The sequence below is a fragment of the Sphaerodactylus townsendi genome, linkage group LG03, assembly GCF_021028975.2.
Source record: "Sphaerodactylus townsendi isolate TG3544 linkage group LG03, MPM_Stown_v2.3, whole genome shotgun sequence".
Classification (NCBI taxonomy): domain Eukaryota; kingdom Metazoa; phylum Chordata; class Lepidosauria; order Squamata; family Sphaerodactylidae; genus Sphaerodactylus; species Sphaerodactylus townsendi.
Genome location: NC_059427.1, coordinates 42,275,420 through 42,302,488, shown reverse-complemented (window position 1 = coordinate 42,302,488; position 27,069 = coordinate 42,275,420). Strand labels below are relative to the sequence as shown.

Below are 27,069 nucleotides of genomic sequence, written 5' to 3'. Positions count from 1 at the left end.
GCTTTCATAGGGTGGTTGCTGTTGAACAGTGGCAAGCAGCCAGGCTTAGATGAGTCATGCCAATGGGGTGATATCAAGTTATTTACAAGCATAAGATTGCCAACCTCTAGGAGGATCTCTCAGAATCTCAGCTGATCTTCAGATGACAGAGATCTGTTCCCCTGAATAAAATGGTTGATCTGGAGGATGGCATTATATTTATCCGAGGTTGATCTGGAGGATGGCATTATATTTATCCGAGGTCTTTCCCCTCCCTCCCCAAACCCTGTTCTCCTCAAGACTCTACCATAAAATCTTCAGGAATTTCACAAACTAACAACCCGAGCCAAGCCTGGCCACAATGAGTTCTCCCTCAAAGCTAAAATAGGTTTAAAAAGGGCCCTGCCCTCTGCCCCTTTTAATTTAAAGAATTCAAGAAATTTTGAAATTTTGCTTAGTATTAGGCCATTGAATCTGTTGCTTAAAGCAATAGATGATCAATTAATCATTTTGGGTTTTTTAAACATCCCAATAATAATAATAAAAAGATTTCACATTTCTCTACAAACCCAAGGCTCTTTTCAGGTTTGTAGAAAGAAATGACTTTCCTGTTCACTGCTCTAATCCTCAGAGCTGATTGAGACATAGGGATTCTGCAAGAAAATGATGCAAGTGGTCAAGGTATTCCCTCTGCTTTTGCTTCCTTGCTTCTCCCCCACCCCTTTTCACATTTTTGTATCACTCTGTTCTGTTCTCCCTCCTCCAATATCTGTGTTTTTCTTCTTATCTGCCCCCAAACCCTTGATGTCACTTTTTCTTTTTGTATCCCCAATACCTCCTGAAGCATACACACACACACTCTCTCTCTCTTCTAATGCTCTGTATCACACACACACTTGCAGAGATATGTCATCTGTGTCATCCAACCCTCCCTCCCTCCCTCTCAACAATGTGCCACACCTCACGCATTCACACACACTTGCTCTGAACACTGCAACCCCCGCCCCCCCCGCTCTGTCTTTGAACTACATGCTCACTCTTGGTGCACCTCACTCAAGCTCTCTCTCTCTGATGAATCTTCCCTCTCCCCACTTTTAAAATAGATCTTTCTGCAGACTTAGGGGGTCTCCCAGGTCTACAAAGCATCTGTTGTGAGCCCTATCTACACATTTAAGCATCTGCAGGCGGGGGCATATGTGGGAATTATCTATATAGATAAAAATTAACTTGCCATAAATAAAAATTAAGTGCTGTTTTGATGCCCTAATGCTGGGGAAGGCATTTGATGACAATGTTGTGTACTTGGTCGGCTGCACTGCATTAAACGTTAAGGACTGCTGGAGTAGACAGTAGATTACTACAAAGAAAAATCAGATTACCAGCACTGAAGCACTATATATTATTACATTATCATTTATTTAAATATCTATGTATTTATGCATTTACAAACTTTAATAAGCACTTTCTCTTAATTCTGCTTTTTTTAAAAAAGCAGAGAATTAGCTTCTGTAAAATGAGGATCATGTACAAAACTAGGTGCCAGATATATATATAATATATATTTATACATATATGTATATAAAAACATTTCATTTCATATTTTTAGCTGTCTGGAACAACAGAAACTAAGGTGATCAAGATGGAAGAAAAATTAAACATGATCCAAATCCAGTGGCTCTTTTGCAAGTATTACAAAATTAGTGCTGAACTAGAAGTCCTAAAAGGGACGGTTCATACTTCAATAAGTGTGGTGAATGGCTATGGGGAATACTCTTCTGTACAAAAAACACACACCATCCCCCTAAACGCACAAGAGTAAAGTGTACACAGATACAGTCTGAGGTGGTAGAACCTGCAAGCTCTTCTGAGTTTTTATAAACTGATATGGCACAAAACCCCTGTGGAAGATCTGCTAGCAATGCAGAACTGTTCTTCTGCACAAAGAGAAAAAGTCCCCTTTGAGAATTCTGATTTCTTCCTGAAAAAGAATGCGTAAGCTTCTTCCACAGCCTACCTGGGACTTAAATGGAACAGTTGACTAAGCCAACTCAAAACAGATCATAACCAGAACATTTAGGAACTTTTTTTTATTGTTTAAGAAATATAATTTGGAGGACCGGGGGGTGAGGGGTGGAGGCAGAAAGAAGAGGCACAACTGCTACTATCTACAAGATATGTCAACCTCTTAGACTCTGCAGGTTACAAAAATGCCCTGGAAAACAAACCCTTCCTCGGAACACAGTTTGGCAGCAGCCTTGCTCGGCTGTCATTTGATGCCGTTTAAAAGACGACACCCGATTCAAAGATTTGCACTCCCTTTAGGACACGCAGGAGTACATTACACATATATGTGACTGCATATTTCATATTGCACAACTGTATAAAAACCCATAAATACTAGTTATCTGAAGCTTTTAAATACAAAATACAGATCACATACTATTTTAGTCAATAATTCTCTTCAAGTGCAAGTCAGATCCGCCCAATACTTCTTCCTACAAAAAGGCATTTTTTTGGCACAAATGTAGCCCCACTCCCAGAATGTGCCAATATACATAAACCCATTCTTTCCCATGGTAATCCTATACATACAGTATAAAACCCATGGTTATTTACACAATGAGCTACACATACACAGAAGCAGCTTTAAGGGTTGAATCTCAACTCTTGTTGTGAAGGGATGGGGGGAACTAACTACCCATCCGATTTATGCTGGTTGCTGTGGGTTCACATTGATGGAAGGAGGATGTCCTAGGAGGCCAATTCGTTGCTTTTGCTTCCTCTGTTCTGTCATCTGGAAAATTGAAAGGTTTACTTAGCAGTATAAGCATTTCCTGTACATCAGACCACAGAATAAGCCATTGCTGTTATATTGTGGTCACTGTTCATTCTGAGTGCAATTTTCAATAGAGCAAACTCTTGTTGGCTATCCCAAACACAGATAAAAATGTACTTAGCTCTGAATCTGGAAAATCCAAAGGGAATGGGAAGGAACCGAGTCCCCCAGTGTCAAGTTTAGCCTTTAGCTCTCCACAAAATAAACAAGCTGTGTGGTAAACTGGAGGTGGCCCTAAGCAAATAACTAACCACCAAACCAAATGAGATCCATACATGGATCTCCCAAACATCTTTTTATTAGTAAACTAAGTTGTGTCTTTGGGCATTCATATCAGGTTCACAAAATGGGGGAGGGGGGGAGTTATTGGCACTGTTTTCCAGACCAGAAATGGTCTGCTAGAACTGCTTTTTTATTGGTTGAGGAAAATACAAGGGAAAACTTTCCCTCTACCTTACAAAACAGTAGCTTTGGACCAGGTCAGAGAGAAGGAACCTAAAGCCAGTCTCCTTAACCTCCCCAATGGTGTCGACAGATACCATAATGTATTTAAATACACGCAATATAAACTGTATAAATGTATCAGAGTGCAGTAGTGATTGATGATAAACTCATTACCAACACCAAATGCTGATTTATTAGATACATTTCCTATTTGATTGTCAAAGGTCAGACAGCATGCTACTAATGTCAGGCAATGTGAGCCTGTTTTTTTGGGTGGGGGAGGGGGGGGGCTCAGTGCTGTAGGGTCCTGAAGCTGTTTGTCCCTTTGCTCCCCCTGCCCTTGCTCCAGGAAACTATTTTTGATCAGGGAAATTGTACAGGGTCCCACCCCAATAGCCCAGTAAACATTTTGGGAGGTCCATTCACAGTTCTCCCAGCATCTTGTCAAGACCAACAAAAGGCACAGTTGGGGTCTAAAGTCTAGCTAAGTGCGAGATCACTTTTCACGGTGTTCTCCGTGTTAAAGATTCCGTGACACAACAGTAAAAAGCAACGGCAACCCTCTTGCCACAAGTGCCTCTCATAGCAAAGTCCTTCAGTTTCCTACAAGGTCGAAAATTCCGTTAGTCCTTTCTCTGATTAGACAACTTCCTCTGGGGCTTCTAATGACAGTAAAGTTCTGTGCCCAGTATTTTGGAACAGCCCCTTATATGTTTAAAATGAATAAACCGGAATAAATCATAACATAGAATTCAACATGTTCAACGTTTTGTGAACTCGGCACACTCTGGAGGTCAAAAGGTTCGCTCCTTTCCCTCTTGCCGGGAACAGTGTACATCGTGAGCTGTTCTGGCAGTAACTTTTGCACCAAGTTTAAGAATATTATTTATAAATGCGCCATGGTTTCCCAAGTGTTTTAAAGTAAGGAAATAAACTGAGTTAGCTTCACATATTCTAACACTAAACATGGAAAAGTCGTAGGCCTCCATCAAAGCTTGCCATGGTGAAATGGTGTTCTCCTTTACCATCACATTTAGATCTCTTTCCATGTGTGTGAGTTCAGTTGTTGATACCCGAACCCCCTAACAAAACAACTACTTTTGGTTAAATGAATTCCAAGTAGTCACGTTTTAAATAATTCCCTGGGAATGTTTGCATTACTTGTCTCAGTCCAATGCTGCTTTCAAGTGAATGTGCTGAATTTCAGCATTAAGGGCCACTTTAATCCCTGAAAACCTATTTCAACAAACAATTCTGAAAGCAAAATTTGACCCTCGCTTGATTCAGACCCATCTCTCAGTCAAGTGCTCTGATGAGCAATTGGCATGTTGGTTCGCTCACATAAGTGGTGCATATTGCCACTTGACAGTACTTAGGGGAAATTCCAAAGAATTTTCTCACATTAATTAATCTTGTTTCCTTCTCCTTCTTTTGCAGCAAAGAAGACCTGTCAATCTTCTTTCTCATATTCAGAAGGGCAGCACAATATTGGAAGGCTTGGTCAGTAAAAAAATGGAATGATTTCAGCTGAAATGCTTTTTTAGGTAAAGACTCCTGAAGCAGAGAAGGGGGGGGGCAGTGATCTCTCACTGAGTGTTTAACAGATTCCATTCTGGATGGTTTAAGTCACGTGTCTACCAATACTGGCTACTAATCAAAAGGAGGGCAGAGAGGTGTTTTGTAGTTAACAAAAGAGAAGAAAAGGAGCAATTTGCGTCTTAAGAGATCTGAGAAGGGCAGTATTTTTGTTCTTTTACAGTATTGTTTTAAGGAAATAATTTTTAAAAACTCCTTAATGGTATTAATGGGTCTACAAGGGAGGCCCCATTGCAAGACTTGTAACACTAGAAGAACAGAACAAATCAAGAGGAAGCATCTGAACTCTGCATGGGTGCAGTTTGGTAAGTGCTACAAATAATATTTACCAAAAAAAGGAGGAGTTAGGCCTTCTCAGAAAAAAAAGAAACAGACATTGATTATTTGCATTTGTCCACTGACTGAGGTGAAGCAAAAGAAAGAAAGAAAGAAAGAAAGAAAGAAAGAAAGAAAGAAAGAAAGAAAGAAAGAAAGAAAGAAAGAAAGAAAGAAAGAAAGAAAGAAAGAAAGAAAGAAAGAAAGAAAGAAAGAAAGAAAGAAAGAAAGAACGAACCAACGAACCAACGAACCAACCATTTGGAAGCAGACCACAATACAAATAATTCTTGGTGGGCCAGTTTACACAAGCCTAGTGTATGGTAACCTCAAGCATGCTTACACAGGTGTTTGGTCTCCTACCTAGACAACTAATGGCATCAACACCAAGAATATTATCAGTGCTGAAGACCCTTGCGGTACCATATCAGATGAGGGGACAGAGCCTATTCTGAGCTGACATATGGACAAACCTGACATGGGAAATCTGAAGCCTCTGCAGAAGAAGTGATGGTAGACCACCACTGCAACCTTAACAATAGACCCTGTCTAGATCAGATGCTTTGAACAGACACAGATCCAATCACCTGCCCATTATGTCTCACAGGAAGTTATACTTCTGCACATTTAGAAAGGCAGCAAGGGAATCCATGATTTTCCAAAATTTGTGAACATTCCCAGCTATTCATAAACACATGTGCACAGTAGCTTGGATCCACTGAAAAGCTTCCATGGAGGGAAGAATTTCTGCCTGACATGTGCAACTTTTTCACCCTTCCTTGTTATAGCTCCAATTGCTTCCCCCCAGTGCTATTTCTAGTAGGGGATGTACAACATTTTAGGAGGGCATTTTGGGCTGCAGTGGGATGTGAGAAAGCCATTCTCTGCAGAAAGAAACCTTTCCATCCCCAGAAATGCTCTAGTGGATCCAAGCCACATTCTGCAATAACAATATTATGAATGTTCCTTACCTGATCTTTGAGCTCAGACAGCTGACTAGAAAGATTGGTTACCAGCTTCATAGTAGATTCAAGCTTTTCTTGCAAATTTCTAAGTTCATTCTGTTCTCCTTCAGCATCACTACTCACAAGTGACATGGCACGCATCCGGGGGAACCAATCCAGATTTCTTTCCTGAAATTCAGATATGAGATCAAGGCCAGACAGGGTCAGACTGATGCTGTGATGACCATATGCACCTCTGACTTTTGAATGTAGGTCCCAAACGCAGTTCTGCTCAAACATTTGAGTTTCACATTATTGTTGGGACTGCTGAGCTAACTATAACTTGTAAGTCATAAAACAAAGCTACTGTAACATTCCTTTACAGGAGGTAATTGCAATCCTGCCTCATGCTCAACAGCATCCTCTGCTTTTGACTTCCTGGCAGTAGGGCCCAATGTTAATTCTGCCACACACCCCTGCCCCCTGCACAAATCCACAAATATATTCAGATTTCTTTTTAAATCTACCATCCTGGAACAATAGAAGAAGAAGAGTTTGGATTTATATCCCCCCTTTCTCTCCTGTAGGAGACTCAAAGGGGCTTACAATCTCCTTGCCCTTTCCCCCTCACAACAAACACCCTGTGAGGTAGGTGGGGCTGAGAGAGCTCCGAAAAGCTGTGACTTGCCCAAGGTCACCCAGCTGGTGTGTGTGGGAGTGCACAGGCTAATCTGAATTCCCCAGATAAACCTCCACAGCTCAGGTGGCAGAGTGGGGAATCAAACCCGGTTCCTCCAGATTAGAATACACCTACTCTTAACCACTACATCACTGCTGCTGGTTGTCATAGTCAATGTCAACGTATTTACTGTGGACAAAAATGTAGATTATTATAGTATATTGTAACCTCAGTTTGCATTAGAGATTTGCATTCCAAGAGCTTAATCAAGTTTACCTCCCAATTTAAGTAAGAAGGCTGAACCTAAAACATGGTAAGATTACTGTTGCAACAGCCACGTATTCTAATGCCCCTTCAAAGCATTCAACGAAAATAATTACACTTTCAAGATAAACTTTGGATTGTTTACTCATTTGGTAGCTTCAGCGATTCCATCCCAAGTGAGATGGAAGAGTGGATATAAGAGTCACATGTCCCCTCCCACACCATTTGTCTCTCCACAGGGTAATCTCTGAACTGTAAGATGACACCTATAACCAAGTGCGTAATTTCTCCGGCCAAGTACGACAGAATCCACTAGAAAGGCAGGTTCTGTTTTGCAAGGTTAGAGGGAACCAGGCTCAGATAATTGTGGGGTTTCCAACTGGACTATTAATTTTGCTCCATAGGAAGATATCTCAGCCCAAGGCCCATTCTCAGGGTTGGCATTTATACAATTTAGCGGGCCCAGTAATGAGTCTGACTAGAAAATCCAGCCCTAGATGTTATTCTGGCCCCATATTTTGAAACAAAGCTATCTGCTGACATGTAAAACTGTCTGTAAACATAACTTTAAATGTTGATGCATATAGTTAAGAGTTGCAGAGGGAAAGTACAGTGACTGAAAGAAAACCCATAGAAAAGTGTGGGAGAAGAAAGAAGAGAGGGGAAGGGAGAACAGATTTCAGTTTCTTAATTCACTGAAGGCTAAAGCTAGTACCATGAGCAATTCAATGCTGCTATTCAGTTTCTCTCTTCTCCTGCATTGGGACATATTCTTTCAAGTTCAAAGAACAGTTTGAGGAAGTGGAATTAAGAAAATCTGGGTGTGACCAGAGACTGCACGCTTAATGCCACCTGCACTGGAACAACATAAATCATGAGATCTATTTCAACATAATCTGACAATAGGAAAAGCTCTATCCACTTCTACTCGGCTAGTGATCCACAGAATTGTAACCATTTTGAAACTGTTTTTACTGAAACTGTTTTTACTGGTTTTTACGCTTGAGAAACTAGGGGTTTATTACTGTGTGATATCCAAAGTCCATCTGGAGCCCTGCTTAAGGGCCCAACTACAGTTTAAACCAACCAACCAACCGCCACAGTGCCATGTCTCTGCGGTAACATCTGGGGAAAGAAATGCCTAATAATGACATCAGTATTTGATCAACATTTCCCCAGCTTCTTAAAGCTAAACTGACTAGAAGTTAAGAACCACTGAACATGATATCACATCACTGTGGAGGGTTGTGTCAGTACGCCTCTTATCTAGGCCCTTTGGGTTGTGAGAATAAGTTCCGATTCTCACTTCTTTAGGTAACCGATTCTGAGATGGTATTGGCAATTCTGGCTTCAAGTCCCATATTTCCTAAGGCTCCTTTGGACTTTGTCAACAGCCAAGCAAACTTGGGTATGCAGTATGTTTCTAGAATGTACTGAATGTTTATGTAACACTATTAGCATTCACTATGGGCTTTTTTAGCTTATGGAATCATAAGCTAAAAAAGCACATGTTCTCTGACCAACGGGAACCTTCAATGTGAACTACCCTCTTTTCAGTAGCTGCATATTTTAATACAAATGAGCTCCATCAAAGGAGACAGCACTGTAAGCTTTCTGTAACCATAGTTTCCATATTCAGTTTGAAAATCTAACTTTTGCTCTAGAGCTGGCACTCTATTATAAGGAGAAGAGGAAACTGGAATTTCACTAACCAGTGCCTGAACTAATAAATAGTAATACAACCAATAAATGTTAACACAGATGGTGTAGTGCAACTATTCTGCATTCTAAAGAAAAGTGCTAGCAATACTATCCACTCAAAGTCACTGGGCTTCCTTTCTATGAATGGTGTTTGCTTTCAAACTAGATTTTTTAAAGCAGTAGAACACTTTTATCAGCTGTATTCTGCGCAACAAGGCTCTTTCAAAAGAGTACCAAAGCACACAACAAAAGTGAAGCTTGTTTGGCTACAAACCACTTTGGCTCGCCCCAGAGATTGTGCAAATGTTCTACCTATGGATTGAATGCCCCTATAACTGCTGTACTTGCACACTCTTTGAACAGAAGATGGTTAAGTGGTAGCCACTCTTAACCCTTTCTATAACTTAGAACTGTATTTATACATTTAATTTTATCGCAATTTCACCTTTCATCCCTCTGCCCTGGGACTACTGGCTGGAGGTAAGCAGTGGAGACAAGGAGCATGGATAGGAGCTTGTAACCAGCTCCCCCCCCCCCCCGACTCTTAGAATAGAGTTCAGTGATGATCTCTGGCTGCTGATTGCAACTGGTTACAAACCCAAGACAAAGAGGCATTTCTCTGATCAGGATGCATCAGATTGGGCCTCCACAAACAAGTTATAATGCTTGATGAAGATGGAGGGTTGCAATCACATACGCTCAGCACAGTTCTAGAACAGGTATGCCCTGCTGAAGGTTGTGGACACCGGCACTGCATGAGTTGTGTGGGTTGTAGTAGGAAGTAATTTGTGTGCAAGCTCACAGCAGAGGGTAATCATGCCTGTGACCCAGTGGCTGAGGAGACGCGCTGTGGCTCCTATTTGCATCTCTGTAGCACACAAATGAACCCAAGTGTATTGAACACAGCAGTTTGGGTTCTGTGGAATCCAAGAGCTTTGTGGACATCTAGGAAGCGTAGCTGTACTTTCATCATCTATTGAAGAACCAGAACAGAAATTCTTAGATGAAGTGGAATTTAGAGATGACCTTAAGTAGAAGGGATTATTTCTTGAAGGGTGGCTTCAGAAAGGAGATAAGGAGGACTCATTAAAGGGTGTAGGCCTATCTTGCCAAAGATATGGCTACTAGAATAGTATCTATATCCACTAAAGAACATTATCATTTTTTTTGGCCAAAGTAATATACATGTCAAGTAATGTTCCACTTCACATAAACCCAGAGAGATAGACATACAGAATAATCTCACAACAATATCATACCTTGTTCCTCCGGTTATAAGAAACTTTCAATATTTTCCAAGTAGTATTACAACCAGGTATGTATTTAGCCCTGCTCACAAGTTATAGCCAACACATGCACAATTCGTGAACAGTGTACACTTGATTGTTCTTTATATACATGTCAAGTAATTCTCATGGTATATTCAGTGCATGTACAGCTAAACATTTATCCCAGTACTGGCTCTGCAATTTCATCTTCAAAATGAACATACCTTGGCTCTTTCTTACTAATGCATAACAAGCCTGCACATGGACACAGGTTTTACATGCGTCCACTGTAACTTGTGAACAGGGCGCCTATGAACTTAGAAATAATAAAAATTGAAAGCTATGCTTTGTGAGGAAAAAAAAATTGTTCAGAGGAATGGAACTCATCTGTATTGTTGCAGGAAATATGGAGGAAAAAAATCTATACTTTGGCCATATAATTTGATATGTAGTAAGAACGCCCTTGTACCTTGGGTGTAGCTGTTCTGGGTCATAACCAAGTAAGCAACAAAACCCCTAGATTAGTAATAGCAATCCACTGACGCACCAAGAGAACATTAATGGGGAAAAAATCATGACAGAGCTGCTTCTCAGGTGCCTCAACCTGCTTCTTACCTTCATCCCACAACATATCCAATTTGGAAGCATTCTATTCCAGACTAAATGAAGAAACGAGTGGCAGATAAATATAAACTTGGCCCTTCAGGTATCTGGCCTTGCAAGCAACAGACATTCAGTTGCTGCAGCTTTTCTACACCCCTTCAGTGAGCTACAACCGTAAGCCTTTATTTTTGGTTCGTTTCCCTGACTCCACGGTCACACCTCTTTCTTCCTGGTGTCCCACATACCAATCTCCTTATGCACTGTCTGCTACAGCCCTCCTACAAGCCGGGTTATGCCGTCAGCTCCCTCTTCCCGTCACGGCAGCAACTTCCTCTCTTTAAACAGACCAACTGAATTCAAGCCACTGACGGATGCTGGCTAACCACAAGGGTTGTGTTTCTGGCTAGCTTGCTTCTAGGTAAAGTTGGAAAAGTCCCTTTCAAGTAACTATCATCAGAATCTCAGACATGGGGGTGGAGCTGGCCAGAGGCTTAAAAGTGTCCAGGATTGGTAATTATTTTTTAAAAAGGAAGTTGTTCTGTGTGGGGGAAACTGTAATTCATTCTGAGAACCACTTACAGTTCCCTTCGTCCATAGAGTTTTTGTTCTGGGGGCCTTTCCAGATGATTAAAAGGCCTGGGATGTTCTCTTTAATTTTTCACCCACGCAAGCAGCGATGCAGAACAACATCACAATATTCCACCCCAATTTGTGATTGAGAGAAAAGAAAGCAAGGATGGTTGCTCTTCTGCTCTCATTATTTTTTAAAACAAAGAAGAGGAACCCTGTACCACTGTAGAGGCAGCATACATATTCTTCAAGGAACTAAAAGAAAAAGGGTGGGGTTTTTTGGAATTTTCCTAAGATAGTTGAGAATTGCTATGGAGGGAGAAACTGTCACTTTGCTCACATGCTGGATGTTTAAAAAAACCCTCTACAAACACTGCAAAAAACTAAAATGAAAAGGAACTGTAGAGTTTCCTAACCTGTGCCAGAATGCTGAGGGCTACTGATGTTGCTAAGGATGTCATGAGTCATATGTAATAGGTGCCAAAGCCAGCTGACCCACATCTTACACAGCATAATAACGTCAGTGGGCATACTAGTAGAGGAAGGGAAATTCAGGTTTTTTGCCACTAAAAAAAGTTGGGGTGCTGGGAAAGGACAATACTCCTATTTGGAAGAAAGTTATCTGATTCCTCAATAGCAAATGAATAACTGGTCTTAAGCATTTAAAACTTGGTCAGTTGGAAGAAGCTCTTCTTGGATGAATATCCAGATCCAGAGGCACCTCACTTCAATTTTTGTTCTTCAGACATCATGCACGAGGCACTCCCCATAAAGAAAACTGATGCGGTAAAGAAGGCCACTCATAACTTAGACAGCAAGTAAGCTGAAGTAGCCTGAGGTACCACCTACTGTTGTGACTATGATAGAGCACGGGAAGTGATTTGAGGGTGCAGTTATGAGAATAAACATTGGTGTTATATATTATATATATATATATATATATATATAATATATAACATGGGGGGGGGGGGGGGGGGGGGGGGGGGTGGGGGGGGGGGGGGGTGGGGGGGGGGAGGGTTGGGGGGGGGGGGAGGCGGGGGGGGGGGGGGGGGGGGGGGGGGGGGGGGGGGGGGGGGGGGGGGGGGGGGGGGGGGGGGGTGGGGGGGGGGGGGGGTGGGGGGGGGGGGGGGTGGGGGGGGGGGGGGGTGGGGGGGGGGGGGGGTGGGGGGGGGGGGGGGTGGGGGGGGGGGGGGGTGGGGGGGGGGGGGGGTGGGGGGGGGGGGGGGTGGGGGGGGGGGGGGGTGGGGGGGGGGGGGGGTGGGGGGGGGGGGGGGTGGGGGGGGGGGGGGGTGGGGGGGGGGGGGGGTGGGGGGGGGGGGGGGTGGGGGGGGGGGGGGGTGGGGGGGGGGGGGGGTGGGGGGGGGGGGGGGTGGGGGGGGGGGGGGGTGGGGGGGGGGGGGGGTGGGGGGGGGGGGGGGTGGGGGGGGGGGGGGGTGGGGGGGGGGGGGGGTGGGGGGGGGGGGGGGTGGGGGGGGGGGGGGGTGGGGGGGGGGGGGGGTGGGGGGGGGGGGGGGTGGGGGGGGGGGGGGGTGGGGGGGGGGGGGGGTGGGGGGGGGGGGGGGTGGGGGGGGGGGGGGGTGGGGGGGGGGGGGGGTGGGGGGGGGGGGGGGTGGGGGGGGGGGGGGGTGGGGGGGGGGGGGGGTGGGGGGGGGGGGGGGTGGGGGGGGGGGGGGGTGGGGGGGGGGGGGGGTGGGGGGGGGGGGGGGTGGGGGGGGGGGGGGGTGGGGGGGGGGGGGGGTGGGGGGGGGGGGGGGTGGGGGGGGGGGGGGGTGGGGGGGGGGGGGGGTGGGGGGGGGGGGGGGTGGGGGGGGGGGGGGGTGGGGGGGGGGGGGGGTGGGGGGGGGGGGGGGTGGGGGGGGGGGGGGGTGGGGGGGGGGGGGGGTGGGGGGGGGGGGGGGTGGGGGGGGGGGGGGGTGGGGGGGGGGGGGGGTGGGGGGGGGGGGGGGTGGGGGGGGGGGGGGGTGGGGGGGGGGGGGGGTGGGGGGGGGGGGGGGTGGGGGGGGGGGGGGGTGGGGGGGGGGGGGGGTGGGGGGGGGGGGGGGTGGGGGGGGGGGGGGGTGGGGGGGGGGGGGGGTGGGGGGGGGGGGGGGTGGGGGGGGGGGGGGGTGGGGGGGGGGGGGGGTGGGGGGGGGGGGGGGTGGGGGGGGGGGGGGGTGGGGGGGGGGGGGGGTGGGGGGGGGGGGGGGTGGGGGGGGGGGGGGGTGGGGGGGGGGGGGGGTGGGGGGGGGGGGGGGTGGGGGGGGGGGGGGGTGGGGGGGGGGGGGGGTGGGGGGGGGGGGGGGTGGGGGGGGGGGGGGGTGGGGGGGGGGGGGGGTGGGGGGGGGGGGGGGTGGGGGGGGGGGGGGGTGGGGGGGGGGGGGGGTGGGGGGGGGGGGGGGTGGGGGGGGGGGGGGGTGGGGGGGGGGGGGGGTGGGGGGGGGGGGGGGTGGGGGGGGGGGGGGGTGGGGGGGGGGGGGGGTGGGGGGGGGGGGGGGTGGGGGGGGGGGGGGGTGGGGGGGGGGGGGGGTGGGGGGGGGGGGGGGTGGGGGGGGGGGGGGGTGGGGGGGGGGGGGGGTGGGGGGGGGGGGGGGTGGGGGGGGGGGGGGGTGGGGGGGGGGGGGGGTGGGGGGGGGGGGGGGTGGGGGGGGGGGGGGGTGGGGGGGGGGGGGGGTGGGGGGGGGGGGGGGTGGGGGGGGGGGGGGGTGGGGGGGGGGGGGGGTGGGGGGGGGGGGGGGTGGGGGGGGGGGGGGGTGGGGGGGGGGGGGGGTGGGGGGGGGGGGGGGTGGGGGGGGGGGGGGGTGGGGGGGGGGGGGGGTGGGGGGGGGGGGGGGTGGGGGGGGGGGGGGGTGGGGGGGGGGGGGGGTGGGGGGGGGGGGGGGTGGGGGGGGGGGGGGGTGGGGGGGGGGGGGGGTGGGGGGGGGGGGGGGTGGGGGGGGGGGGGGGTGGGGGGGGGGGGGGGTGGGGGGGGGGGGGGGTGGGGGGGGGGGGGGGTGGGGGGGGGGGGGGGTGGGGGGGGGGGGGGGTGGGGGGGGGGGGGGGTGGGGGGGGGGGGGGGTGGGGGGGGGGGGGGGTGGGGGGGGGGGGGGGTGGGGGGGGGGGGGGGTGGGGGGGGGGGGGGGTGGGGGGGGGGGGGGGTGGGGGGGGGGGGGGGTGGGGGGGGGGGGGGGTGGGGGGGGGGGGGGGTGGGGGGGGGGGGGGGTGGGGGGGGGGGGGGGTGGGGGGGGGGGGGGGTGGGGGGGGGGGGGGGTGGGGGGGGGGGGGGGTGGGGGGGGGGGGGGGTGGGGGGGGGGGGGGGTGGGGGGGGGGGGGGGTGGGGGGGGGGGGGGGTGGGGGGGGGGGGGGGTGGGGGGGGGGGGGGGTGGGGGGGGGGGGGGGTGGGGGGGGGGGGGGGTGGGGGGGGGGGGGGGTGGGGGGGGGGGGGGGTGGGGGGGGGGGGGGGTGGGGGGGGGGGGGGGTGGGGGGGGGGGGGGGTGGGGGGGGGGGGGGGTGGGGGGGGGGGGGGGTGGGGGGGGGGGGGGGTGGGGGGGGGGGGGGGTGGGGGGGGGGGGGGGTGGGGGGGGGGGGGGGTGGGGGGGGGGGGGGGTGGGGGGGGGGGGGGGTGGGGGGGGGGGGGGGTGGGGGGGGGGGGGGGTGGGGGGGGGGGGGGGTGGGGGGGGGGGGGGGTGGGGGGGGGGGGGGGTGGGGGGGGGGGGGGGTGGGGGGGGGGGGGGGTGGGGGGGGGGGGGGGTGGGGGGGGGGGGGGGTGGGGGGGGGGGGGGGTGGGGGGGGGGGGGGGTGGGGGGGGGGGGGGGTGGGGGGGGGGGGGGGTGGGGGGGGGGGGGGGTGGGGGGGGGGGGGGGTGGGGGGGGGGGGGGGTGGGGGGGGGGGGGGGTGGGGGGGGGGGGGGGTGGGGGGGGGGGGGGGTGGGGGGGGGGGGGGGTGGGGGGGGGGGGGGGTGGGGGGGGGGGGGGGTGGGGGGGGGGGGGGGTGGGGGGGGGGGGGGGTGGGGGGGGGGGGGGGTGGGGGGGGGGGGGGGTGGGGGGGGGGGGGGGTGGGGGGGGGGGGGGGTGGGGGGGGGGGGGGGTGGGGGGGGGGGGGGGTGGGGGGGGGGGGGGGTGGGGGGGGGGGGGGGTGGGGGGGGGGGGGGGTGGGGGGGGGGGGGGGTGGGGGGGGGGGGGGGTGGGGGGGGGGGGGGGTGGGGGGGGGGGGGGGTGGGGGGGGGGGGGGGTGGGGGGGGGGGGGGGTGGGGGGGGGGGGGGGTGGGGGGGGGGGGGGGTGGGGGGGGGGGGGGGTGGGGGGGGGGGGGGGTGGGGGGGGGGGGGGGTGGGGGGGGGGGGGGGTGGGGGGGGGGGGGGGTGGGGGGGGGGGGGGGTGGGGGGGGGGGGGGGTGGGGGGGGGGGGGGGTGGGGGGGGGGGGGGGTGGGGGGGGGGGGGGGTGGGGGGGGGGGGGGGTGGGGGGGGGGGGGGGTGGGGGGGGGGGGGGGTGGGGGGGGGGGGGGGTGGGGGGGGGGGGGGGTGGGGGGGGGGGGGGGTGGGGGGGGGGGGGGGTGGGGGGGGGGGGGGGTGGGGGGGGGGGGGGGTGGGGGGGGGGGGGGGTGGGGGGGGGGGGGGGTGGGGGGGGGGGGGGGTGGGGGGGGGGGGGGGTGGGGGGGGGGGGGGGTGGGGGGGGGGGGGGGTGGGGGGGGGGGGGGGTGGGGGGGGGGGGGGGTGGGGGGGGGGGGGGGTGGGGGGGGGGGGGGGTGGGGGGGGGGGGGGGTGGGGGGGGGGGGGGGTGGGGGGGGGGGGGGGTGGGGGGGGGGGGGGGTGGGGGGGGGGGGGGGTGGGGGGGGGGGGGGGTGGGGGGGGGGGGGGGTGGGGGGGGGGGGGGGTGGGGGGGGGGGGGGGTGGGGGGGGGGGGGGGTGGGGGGGGGGGGGGGTGGGGGGGGGGGGGGGTGGGGGGGGGGGGGGGTGGGGGGGGGGGGGGGTGGGGGGGGGGGGGGGTGGGGGGGGGGGGGGGTGGGGGGGGGGGGGGGTGGGGGGGGGGGGGGGTGGGGGGGGGGGGGGGTGGGGGGGGGGGGGGGTGGGGGGGGGGGGGGGTGGGGGGGGGGGGGGGTGGGGGGGGGGGGGGGTGGGGGGGGGGGGGGGTGGGGGGGGGGGGGGGTGGGGGGGGGGGGGGGTGGGGGGGGGGGGGGGTGGGGGGGGGGGGGGGTGGGGGGGGGGGGGGGTGGGGGGGGGGGGGGGTGGGGGGGGGGGGGGGTGGGGGGGGGGGGGGGTGGGGGGGGGGGGGGGTGGGGGGGGGGGGGGGTGGGGGGGGGGGGGGGTGGGGGGGGGGGGGGGTGGGGGGGGGGGGGGGTGGGGGGGGGGGGGGGTGGGGGGGGGGGGGGGTGGGGGGGGGGGGGGGTGGGGGGGGGGGGGGGTGGGGGGGGGGGGGGGTGGGGGGGGGGGGGGGTGGGGGGGGGGGGGGGTGGGGGGGGGGGGGGGTGGGGGGGGGGGGGGGTGGGGGGGGGGGGGGGTGGGGGGGGGGGGGGGTGGGGGGGGGGGGGGGTGGGGGGGGGGGGGGGTGGGGGGGGGGGGGGGTGGGGGGGGGGGGGGGTGGGGGGGGGGGGGGGTGGGGGGGGGGGGGGGTGGGGGGGGGGGGGGGTGGGGGGGGGGGGGGGTGGGGGGGGGGGGGGGTGGGGGGGGGGGGGGGTGGGGGGGGGGGGGGGTGGGGGGGGGGGGGGGTGGGGGGGGGGGGGGGTGGGGGGGGGGGGGGGTGGGGGGGGGGGGGGGTGGGGGGGGGGGGGGGTGGGGGGGGGGGGGGGTGGGGGGGGGGGGGGGTGGGGGGGGGGGGGGGTGGGGGGGGGGGGGGGTGGGGGGGGGGGGGGGTGGGGGGGGGGGGGGGTGGGGGGTGGATGGGAGGTGGAGAGGTGGGGGGGGGGGGGGGGGGGGGGGGTGGGGGGGTGGAGGGGAGGGGGGGGGGGGGGGGGGGGGGGGGGGGGGGGGGGGGGGGGGGGGGGGGGGGGGGGGGGGGGGGGGGGGGGGGGGACAGGGCGGGAAACGGCAAGTCTCAGAAGGTCGCGGCGCTTCCTCATGGGTTGGCGCACGGGTGGCTGCCTCCCCCGTCCCGGATCACAAAGGTGACCATCTGGTCACCTTACACTAGACACAATCTTGCCATTCATTCTGGGGGAACTTGCCCAGGAGAAAAACTCTGCAGATTGCACTTCAATCGACAAAATGGCCACTACTTCTTTTAGCTCCTATGCAGCAATAATTTTGCAGCTATTCTGGGCAGAGGCGTAGCTGGGCCAGAGTGCACCCAGTGCGCACACTGTGTTTTCTGCCTCCCCCTCCGTGCGGTACCCTGCCCCTCCACCCCCCCCCCACCTTAGTTCAGCCTGGAAAAACGGCCTGTTCCCTTCAGGCTGAAAATGGCCTGGTGGGAACTACACTTCCCATTAGACCCTGGGACTCGCAAGGTCTCTTGGGAAGTGTAGTTCCCATCAGGTTGTTTTCAGCCTGAAGAGAACAGGCCGCTTCTCCAGCCTGCACTGTTTCACTAAGGTAAATGTGGGGAGAGGGGGCGCTGCAGGGGGGATTTTCTGCCTCCCCAGTTGCGCACCCAGTGCAACCCCCCCCCATCCCCCCATATCTCCGCCTCTGATTCTGGGTAGTGTGCAAATTCAATACATCATGTAGACATCGTGACATTGACATCCTTGCTTTCAACATTTATTTTTTAAAGTTAGCCCTCATTAATTCTTGCTAAGTCCAAGTTTTTATAATTGTCAAGGCAATTTACACCAAACCTACATGCTCTAGCTCTTTTCAGTGCCCATCAGCTACTGTGGCACATGGCTGCTAAAGGGCACTGTTATAAAGAGAGTTTTTCATCCACTCGGATCCAAAATAAGGAGAACAGGCAGTTCACAAAATGATTGTGGGAACTTCCTAGTGCACACAATAGCAAAGTCCAGGTATTTGATCATCCCTATAGTGCAACCAATCACCTTTTCCCCTAAGACTATCCCTGGGGCAATCTTTCTGTTTTCGGTCCAGCTGTTGCTAAAAATGTTATTTATTTTTAAAACATTTTATGCTGTTTTCTCAGATGAAAGCTCACGAGGCAGATACGAGGGTAGGCTCCACGAGGCCATGAAGACAACAATGTTCTTCTCACACAAATCTGCCAATCACAAGGGAAATTACCCAACTCACAATGAACCTCCTGAAGCCCAGTGATTAAGGCTCCTTCCGCACATGCAGAATAATGCACTTTCAATCCACTTTCAATGCAATTTGCAGCTGGATTTTACTGTGCAAAATAGCAAAATCCACTTGCAAACAATTGTGAAAGTGGATTGAAAGTGCATTATTCCGCATGTGCAGACAGGGCCTAAAAAGCTTTTAAGCATTCTCTTGGCTTCTTGAAAGCTATGACCATGAGGCTGCAATTCTCACTTGAAACATTGCTGTAGAATATTGGAAATCTATCCCCTGAATGACTGTGGACTTTCAGAGATTGGAACATAACAGAAAATGACTTCATGCTTCCTGTTTCATCATTTCTCCATATCATCTGAAAAGGAGCTTTCACATTTCATCGGAAGGTCAGATTTAAAAGCTCCCTCTACATTTTGAGCATTTGTATCTCACTGCAAAGTTTACATGTTCTGGAGGAGCAAGGAGAACAGGAAGTGCTAGCCCAAGCTTCCTGTTATGTCTACACCTCTAATCATCTGAGGTAACTCTCATCACCTGACAAAGTAGGCTGAGGATCACAAAAACCTGTGACACAATAAAAATGGTAGCATTTAAAGTGCTCCAAGATTTGATCATTATGGCTGCAGCATAGCTATCCCTCTGGAATTATTCTTCAAAAAGATCATCTACTAGACATCTTAAGGCACAGGTGTCAAACTTGCGGCCCTCCAGATGTTCATGAACTACAATTCCCATCAGCCCTTGCCAGTATAGCCAATGCTCATGTTGGGAGGGACTGATGGGAATTGTAGTTCATGAACATCTGGAGGGCTGCAAGTTTGACACCCCTGCCTTAAGGGAATGTGCCTCTTAGGAAAGCATAACTTCTTTCACATAGTTTCCATGCAATATTTTACAGATGTTGTAGGCGTGAGCCATGTTAACATCTGCAAAATCAGCCTTCCATCTGTCTGGGGAAGAAGCCAGGTTTTTACAACTTCAACTTGAATTACACCCGAGACTGGCCTGAATTTGTACAGAGCCCACAATGAAACAGGAGAAGCCTACAGATGGGAAGTAATGATCATACTAGAGAGCCAGCGTAGCATAGCGTAGTGCTTAAGACCAGGTGGACTCTAATCTGGAGAACCAGGCTTGATTCCCCATGCCTCTACATGAGTGGCAGACTCTTATCTGGTGAACCAGATATGTTTTCCCACTCCAACACATGAAGTCTGCTGGGTGACCTTGGGCTAGTCACAGTTTTTCAGAACTCTCTCAGCCCCACAAGGTGTTGTGGGGACAGGGAGGGAAAGGAGTTTGTAAGTCCCGTTGAGTCTCCTTATAGGAGAGAAAATCCAAACTCTTCTTCTCCTTCTAAACCATCCTCACCACTTTTTGATATGGTTCATACTCCATGAATCTGTTCTAAATTGTAGAACTTCTGTAATTTTAATTCACACTGTAGAACAATGAGGTGGCAATAAGGGGTAGAGGTACGAGGTGAATTCCTTCCAAGTCTGAGCTGATGTAAGTGCTATATAGAATGTGGTTGCATGAAAGTCAGTGGCATCTAATGGCTGCCACCTGGGATATGAGTGCTCACAGCACATGTTTTGATAGTTTTATTATTATAATTGCTTTTATAAAGTTTCTAGAGATTAAGTGGTTCCCTACCACACCATTCAAGCGGAAACTGTTCCTGTAACCCTTTATACAAACCAGCCAAGCTACTCTGCCAATCAAAGTACAATCTTACAACTGTTTCTGTTCCACTTCTCTAAAATTGGATAAGACACCTAGTTCGCTTGTTTTTAAATAGTAGACAACACAGCCTGCCCACAATAAATCCATACCATTTTTATTTTGTCTCTTCCTGCTCAGCAGAGAGCAATGAGTTATGACACTGGCCTTTTTCAGACTGGCCTGTTTGTTCATCTGGAATGTTTCCAGAACATTTTCGCTCACCCCTTTACCATAATGTTTGTCCACATGCACCTCCTCCAAACATTTCATTGCCACTGAGGGTTTGTAAAAATGTTTTTGCTTATTTGTTGAAAAGATTCTTCATGAATTCATTGTTCTGTAGCTCTGTTTAATTGATACTTCATTGATTCCACCAAACAACAAGACCACATAAAATGACAAAAATAAAGAAGCAAGAGGGAAAGGAGTGAGGTCAAGGATGCGAACAAATGGTATCAAGGGGAAAGTTGGGCAATGGCACAGAGCCATGGAAAGCAGCAGCGTGAAAAATAAAACATTTTAATTATGATCACACTGTGAGGGAAGCCAGCTTGGAAAGGTTTCATCTAAATATATCGTTGTAAAGGTGTTTTCAGAAACCACAGAGAAAAAGCTGCTTGGAAACGTTTTCAGAACCAAACAGGGACAAGCTTGTGCAGAACTCCCTAAAGGAAACATTTTATGAACATCTGAAAATGTTGTAAGTATCTCGTGTGGAAAAGGCCATTGTCTTTGAATCTGAGAAATATTCATGCAAAGAATAACAGTGGTTTTGTGTGTGTGTGTGTGTGTGTGTGCATTCATTAATCAGTTGGCTAAATCACATAATTTATCCCATTTTTTTCCTTTGAAAGCTTGTGGGATGCTCCCAGTAATTTCCCCATGGAGCCCTGATCCACACATCTGTTTAGTTTTTACAAATGCTACAGCATAGCCAGATCACTCAGCTAGGGAAGCCCTGCAAGGGGCATCATCTGATTCAGTCCAAGGCAAAAATGTTTCAAAGTCCTATTTCTGCCTCAAGATTCATGTTTTTGACAGATACCACAAAAGATTACAGCAGGCAAAATCTCAGACCCAGTTGTTTTGGCTAGAAAGACACTGCTGCATCTCAAAAAAGGGTCTGATGCATGCTACAGACACAGAATATCAACATTCCACTGCCAACACAGAAGGAATTAAATCCCAATCCCAACACAGTGAATTTCTCAAGCATTAGTCATTCAAGTGCGCTGTGGAAGCATGTATTAAAGTGCCAGAGGGTGCCTGCAGAGAGCAGCAGCAATGTGTCCACTAGCTCACTTCATTAATCCTCTGTCAGGTGACTGCTCACAAGATTTCTTTAAGCTCTCCTTACTTAGGAAGCGGGCCAAAACTAGGACATGGAGCTTCAATGACCCCAAACTAACACTATGCTACTAACAAGCTACCTCAGTGGGATTTATATTCCCTAAAAGTTAATCCATATTGTACCTTAAAAGGCACCTTGCCTTTTTACACAAAGTGGAGGCCAATACACAAAGTGTTCAGATGAACTTGCCTCCAAGGAAAAGAAAAAAGATTGCTGTTCTCTCAATCCCACAGTCCACCAATTGGGGTTTAAAAACAATCAAATGGATGTTCACCTCACTTGACAACACCCAGTGGCTTTTAAACAGAACTACAAAAGAGGAATTTTTAAAAATTGACCATAAATTGCTGAATAAAATTCATATAAAGATACTGACAGCTCTACTGAGCTGAATAGTATGAAGAAGAAGAAGAAGAAGAAGAAGAAGAGGAGGAGGAGGAGGAGGAGGAGGAGTAGTTTGGATTTATATCCCCCCTTTCTCTCCTTTAGGAGACTCAAAGGGGCTTACAATCTCCTTGCCCTTCCCCCCTCACAACAAACACCCTGTGAGGTGGGTGGGGCTGAGAGAGCTCCAAAAAGCTGTGACTAACCCAAGGTCACCCAGCTGGCATGTGTAGGAGTGCACAGGCTAATCTGAATTCCCCAGATAAGCCTCCACAGCTCAAGCAGCAGAGCTGGGATGCTTGTTTATCTCATTAAACACTGTTTCAGAATCTCCCTTCTATGAGGAAGTTAGCCTCAGAACAAAAGGTAGCAGCTTTCCCATTTACCCTGTGCATTTAACATTATTCAAATTTATTAGAGCCTTAATAACCATAAATGAAAAGATCTAGACAGCACTCAACCTTGATCACTGCAACAAATCCCAGAACCAACGGAAGAATTCTGTTAGCCAAATAATTTATCTTCAGATCAGCTAATTATCCAAAATGGATTCAATGCTAGCAAACACACTAATCAGATATCAGCCAGGATTATCTTTTCTAATCATAATCCAATCTGCACCACACCCCATTCAGAAAGGTAGCAGTTATAATTATACAGCCCATGAAATATTTCAGCCCGTGAGAGGAGGGGCTGCACAGAAGTCAAATAAATAAATAATCAGCATCAGCATCATCTAGGTAGTAGGATGATGAAGGAGAAAATGACTCAGTAGATAATCTAAATGACAGCCATTTTGCCCACCCAGGACAGTTATATTTCCAACTAATATGGTGGTTCTGACTGGTGTTTCAATGCACAGAATTTCAGCTTCTTGCCAATCATCACATTCTTTCATCACCTCTAAGAAGATATATTGTTGAAGGCTTTCACGGCTGGATTCAACTGGTTTTCTGATGGTTTTATATACCCCACTAAACTTTCCCTTCTTACTAGACACAGTGTGAAATAGACTTTTCTTTGTGATACACTTCTGAAGACGCCAGCCACAGATGCAGGCGAAATGTTAGGAACAAGATCTACCAGACTATGGCCAGAAAATCCACCACAACCAGTCTAAGAAGATAGTCTGACTCTATATAAACACAGGTCTTCTTTCCATGAGCTATTCCACAAGCCACAGGATATGTAAGTGCTATTTAGGCAGGGGATGGGCTTCGATGCTGGAAACAAGGAAACTGGCCTCTCCTTCCCCCAGGACAGGTAGCTGGCCTCCTTTGCTTCTTAAATGGTAGAGTCTACGGCTCACCCCTTCCCAATGCATTATAGGTAAATAGTGTGTGCTTTACACCCGCTGGCAAACACACAGGATGGTTGGGGGGAATGACAGATACACAGATGCTTTGCTGTGTTTGCACTATGAAAAGTAGAGAGCACAGTGGAAACCGTCTACATACATTGGCTGGCAGGCTGAAGGGAAATAAAGTAGGTGGGGGGAAATTAAAAGCAGCAGTCTGGGCTTTACCACATGCCACCCATCAAGAGGTAGCCCACTTGACAGACTCTCTCTCTCTGTGTGTGTGTGTGTGTGTGTGTGTGTGTGGTGTGGTGTGGTGTGGTGTGGTGTGGTGTGGTGTGGTGTGGTGTGGTGTGGTGTGGTGTGGGGGAGAATACAGGCAGCAGCTTTGTCTTTCTCCCAACAGGAAGCACATGAACTAGACATATCAAACTTCTGGGATCAGAAAGAAGGTCAGGAAAAAGTACTGAAAGTACCAGAAAAGCAGTAGGTTTAGCTGCTTTCTCTCTCTTATTAAATAGTCATCTACAGGCCAGCTTGAAGATTTTGAGAAAGTAGGAAGAAGCTCTGCTCATCCTTCCTTTGACCCTGCTGTGGAAGTCAACATTTTAAAACTGTGCATAGAAGAGAATGTTTGCCTTATCTCTTTGAAATTTGGCAGGGAAGATTTCTTCAGTAAATGTACAGCTTTTGAGAATTTTATCCCCGTTTGGGGTTGGAAGGTTGTTGTTGTTGTTATTTAGTTATTTAGGCTGAGAGCAGCTCCACAAGCAATTTCAGACAATAAAAACGCATCGTATTACAGTATTAGTTCCTTGGCACCCAAACCAATAGTAGCAGTAAGAGAAGGGTATAGGAAGGGTGCAAAAGCAATAACAAAAAGTGGGGAAAGGGAAGGAAGGGGAAGGGAGGAGGGGAGAGAAGGGGAAAGCTGAGAGAGGCCAGCTAAGGTGAAAGAGATGCAGAAAGATGAGAGGACCAGCTAAGATGGATACTGGTGCTGCCCTCAGCCATAGGCCTGGAGGAACACCTCTTTTTTACAAGGCCTGTGGAAGTGAAGGAAGTGTGCCTGGGCTTGGATCTCACTTGAGATAGTCTTCCACCAGGCCAGAGTCAGAGACATAAAAGGCTTTGGCTCTGGTTGAGAACAGCAGGACATTTTTCGGGCCAGGGACCCCCAATAAGTCATCGTTCTCTGAGCATAACGTTCTTTGAGGGGGTATATTAAGAAAGGTGATTCCTGAGGAAATGACTATCAGGCTGATTTCTTAATAGCTTCTAATTCAGTTATAACTACTCGGATTCAGGTTGTCAGTGACATAAGGCTCTGTTCCACAGAAAGATTGAAGTGAAAGCAGTTTGCTTGGTGAGCGGACAGTTATAGCTCCTGCACACACATTGGTGCCATTTTTCTGCTGCAGCTGTGATTGCTCCCCATCATCAGGGCTTTGTCAACCTTTAAAAAAAATAGATGGCAATTGATGGGTCGCTATAGTGTTGGCTACAATGATAGTTCAATTACCAATCTTAAAACTGTTGCAAGGTATCAATTACAGATTGGAAACAACAACAACAACCTGAACGTCCTCCTGGCGGTAAGGAGGGAGGACAGGCTGATGGGGTGTGTGTGTGTGTGTGTGCAAGAGAGAGAGAGAGAGAGAGAGAGAGAGAGAGAGAGAGAGAGAAGGTGGAACGTTGGTGCAAGGAAATAGGGAAAATACTGCTGGACCAACACTGCTGTGCAGATGCTCCACTGCCGTAATTACAGCTCCAAAGAGAGTCAGCACGATCTGTAAACAAGCCAGCTCCCCTCTCCCATTTTCTCACTTTTAAATAGTGTTAAAAAAAGTTCCTTGGGAGAGACAATGCATTATCTCCTTTAAAATGGGGGTGGTGGTGGGGGGGGGGGCGGGGGGAGACAGACTACCCATCTCTTTTCTAGAATGCACACAGTTCTCTTTGTAGAATATTTACTACTCTCCCAAGCTTGGAGTGCAAAATGCTGGTTTTCATCAGGGTAGGATTAAAAAGGCAGACAACAGCCATTACACTGGGATAGGTTATCTCAAAATGATAATTGGTTGGGAAGCTTGAGAGGGTACCATGGGAAGGGAAAATATTATCATCTGGATATGCCTTGGAAGATATTTTCCAGCTGTTTTCTACCATTTGATGCCTTATTCATGTTTAATGAAGGATGAAAGGAAACCATGTAGACATGTCTAATGTACTGGAATTGCATTTCTTATTTAGGGAGTGCAGGAGTGTGCGTTCTTATGCAACTGTGCAAAATTGAGCTTGCAATTGATTAATCAAAATCAAAGCCATCTGCAATAACAACATTTCAGAAAGAGTATTCCAGACTTACCTTTATCATTTCTGCCACATAACTTTCAGGGCCTGTATATTCAGTGGAGTCTTTTACTTTCACTAAGACAATAAAGAACAAATAGTGCCACATGTTGTGCTCTTCTTTAATGTGCTCTTCGAAAGTGACTGTCTTGTTATCAAATTTGTCTCTTTCCAGACCTAACAGGAAAACACAAACAAATTGTCACTATTAGATTTAAAAAAAACAGAAATCTGCTACTTCATGAGGTAAAATACAATTAAAGCACTGTGGTGGTGAAAGTACTGTCAAGTTGCAAATGACCTATGGCCGTGGTGGCAAACCTATGGCACTCCAGATGGACTACAATTCCCATCAGCCCCTGCCAGCATGGCCAATTGGCCCTCCCCTTCCCTTGCATGCCACCCTCCCCCTCCCTCCCTCCCTTGCATGCCACCCCTCCCCCTTCATCTCCTCCCTCCCTTGCATGCCACCCCTCCCCCTCTCTCCCTTCCCTTCCATGCCACCAATTGGCCATGCTGTCAGGGGCTGATGGGAATTGTAGTCCATGAACATCTGGAGTGCCACAGGTTCGCCACTCATAGGGTTTTCAAGGCAAGAGATGTACAGATATGGTTTGCTATTGACTGCCTCTGCATTGCAACCCTAGATTTCCTTGGTGACCTTCCATCTAAGTCGTCCACCCTGTTCAGCTTCTGAGATTTGACAAGATCATCCGAACTTGGGCCATCCAGATCAAGCACTATTAAAACACAGAAGTGCATGGGGTTCTGAATGCACGTGTTACAACTCATCTCTGGTCCCTTGGGTCCAAGTCTTCCAGGGGCTACAACTTGCACTGACCCACCATTCATCCACTAGAAGCCAAGTATTTAAGGAATACAGTTGCCCTTCCTGTACTTCAAAGTATCATTTCTTTTTAAGGCAACCCTTTTCAGAGACTGGCTCATTAGTTTTTCTGGACCCTCTCCATATGCTTCCACTTGGCTGTTGATCTAAGTTTCTAAAGCATCGTGTTTCTGATCATTCATTTTGAAAAAGTTGCATTTTTTAAAATGCTGTCAACTGCATGGGGGTGGGATACGTAGATCAGGCAACAGAACTTGTTTTCAGCCAAGTAGCACTGGGTACTGCAGAAAGAAAAGATCTCACCTGAGACTGACTAAGACATGAACATACATATGACCACAAAACATAGAGAATGCAGGTCCGCAGTAGGTGCACTGCTAAAGGTAAGGCTGTCTTGAATATATCTCAGCTTTCAGACATTTTTGTTATACGTCATCAAGACGCTGAAACCAAGAACCAAAATAATCATCCAGTCGGAGGTATCAGTCCTGACTTTGCTGTATTCCAGTGCCATCTTTCATTTCTGAATATGAATTTTGAGCACTGAATCAGAAGAGGAGCAAGTTTTACAGCATTTGCTCTTGTGCTTACCACAAATAAAGCAAGTTGTTTTTAATATTTCTTCTTTCTTCTGTTTCTCACTTCTGAGGTCAGCAAAGGTGTCAATGATAACACCAAAAATCAGGTTGAGGACAATAATGATCACCATGAAGAAGAAGAGAAGGTCGTAGATCACTCTTGCAGCAAAAAGGGGTTCCTGAAATAAAAATAATT

General features: G+C 51.5%; 1 protein-coding gene across 4 annotated transcripts in view; it reads right to left on the bottom strand.

The window, feature by feature from the left end:
* Positions 1–1,376: 1,376 nt before the first annotated feature.
* The window catches only part of ITPR1 (inositol 1,4,5-trisphosphate receptor type 1), a 149,165-nt gene continuing 123,472 nt past the window's right edge, over positions 1,377–27,069 (bottom strand). For all 4 annotated transcript variants that reach the window (XM_048488192.1, XM_048488195.1, XM_048488193.1 and 1 more), the window contains 4 exons: positions 26,887–27,052; positions 25,465–25,625; positions 6,142–6,303; positions 1,377–2,773 (listed from right to left, as the gene is read on the bottom strand). In XM_048488192.1, the coding sequence (XP_048344149.1) occupies positions 2,687–2,773; positions 6,142–6,303; positions 25,465–25,625; positions 26,887–27,052 (576 nt within the window). In that variant the 3' untranslated portion in view covers positions 1,377–2,686. The remainder of the gene's footprint in view (positions 2,774–6,141; positions 6,304–25,464; positions 25,626–26,886; positions 27,053–27,069) is intronic.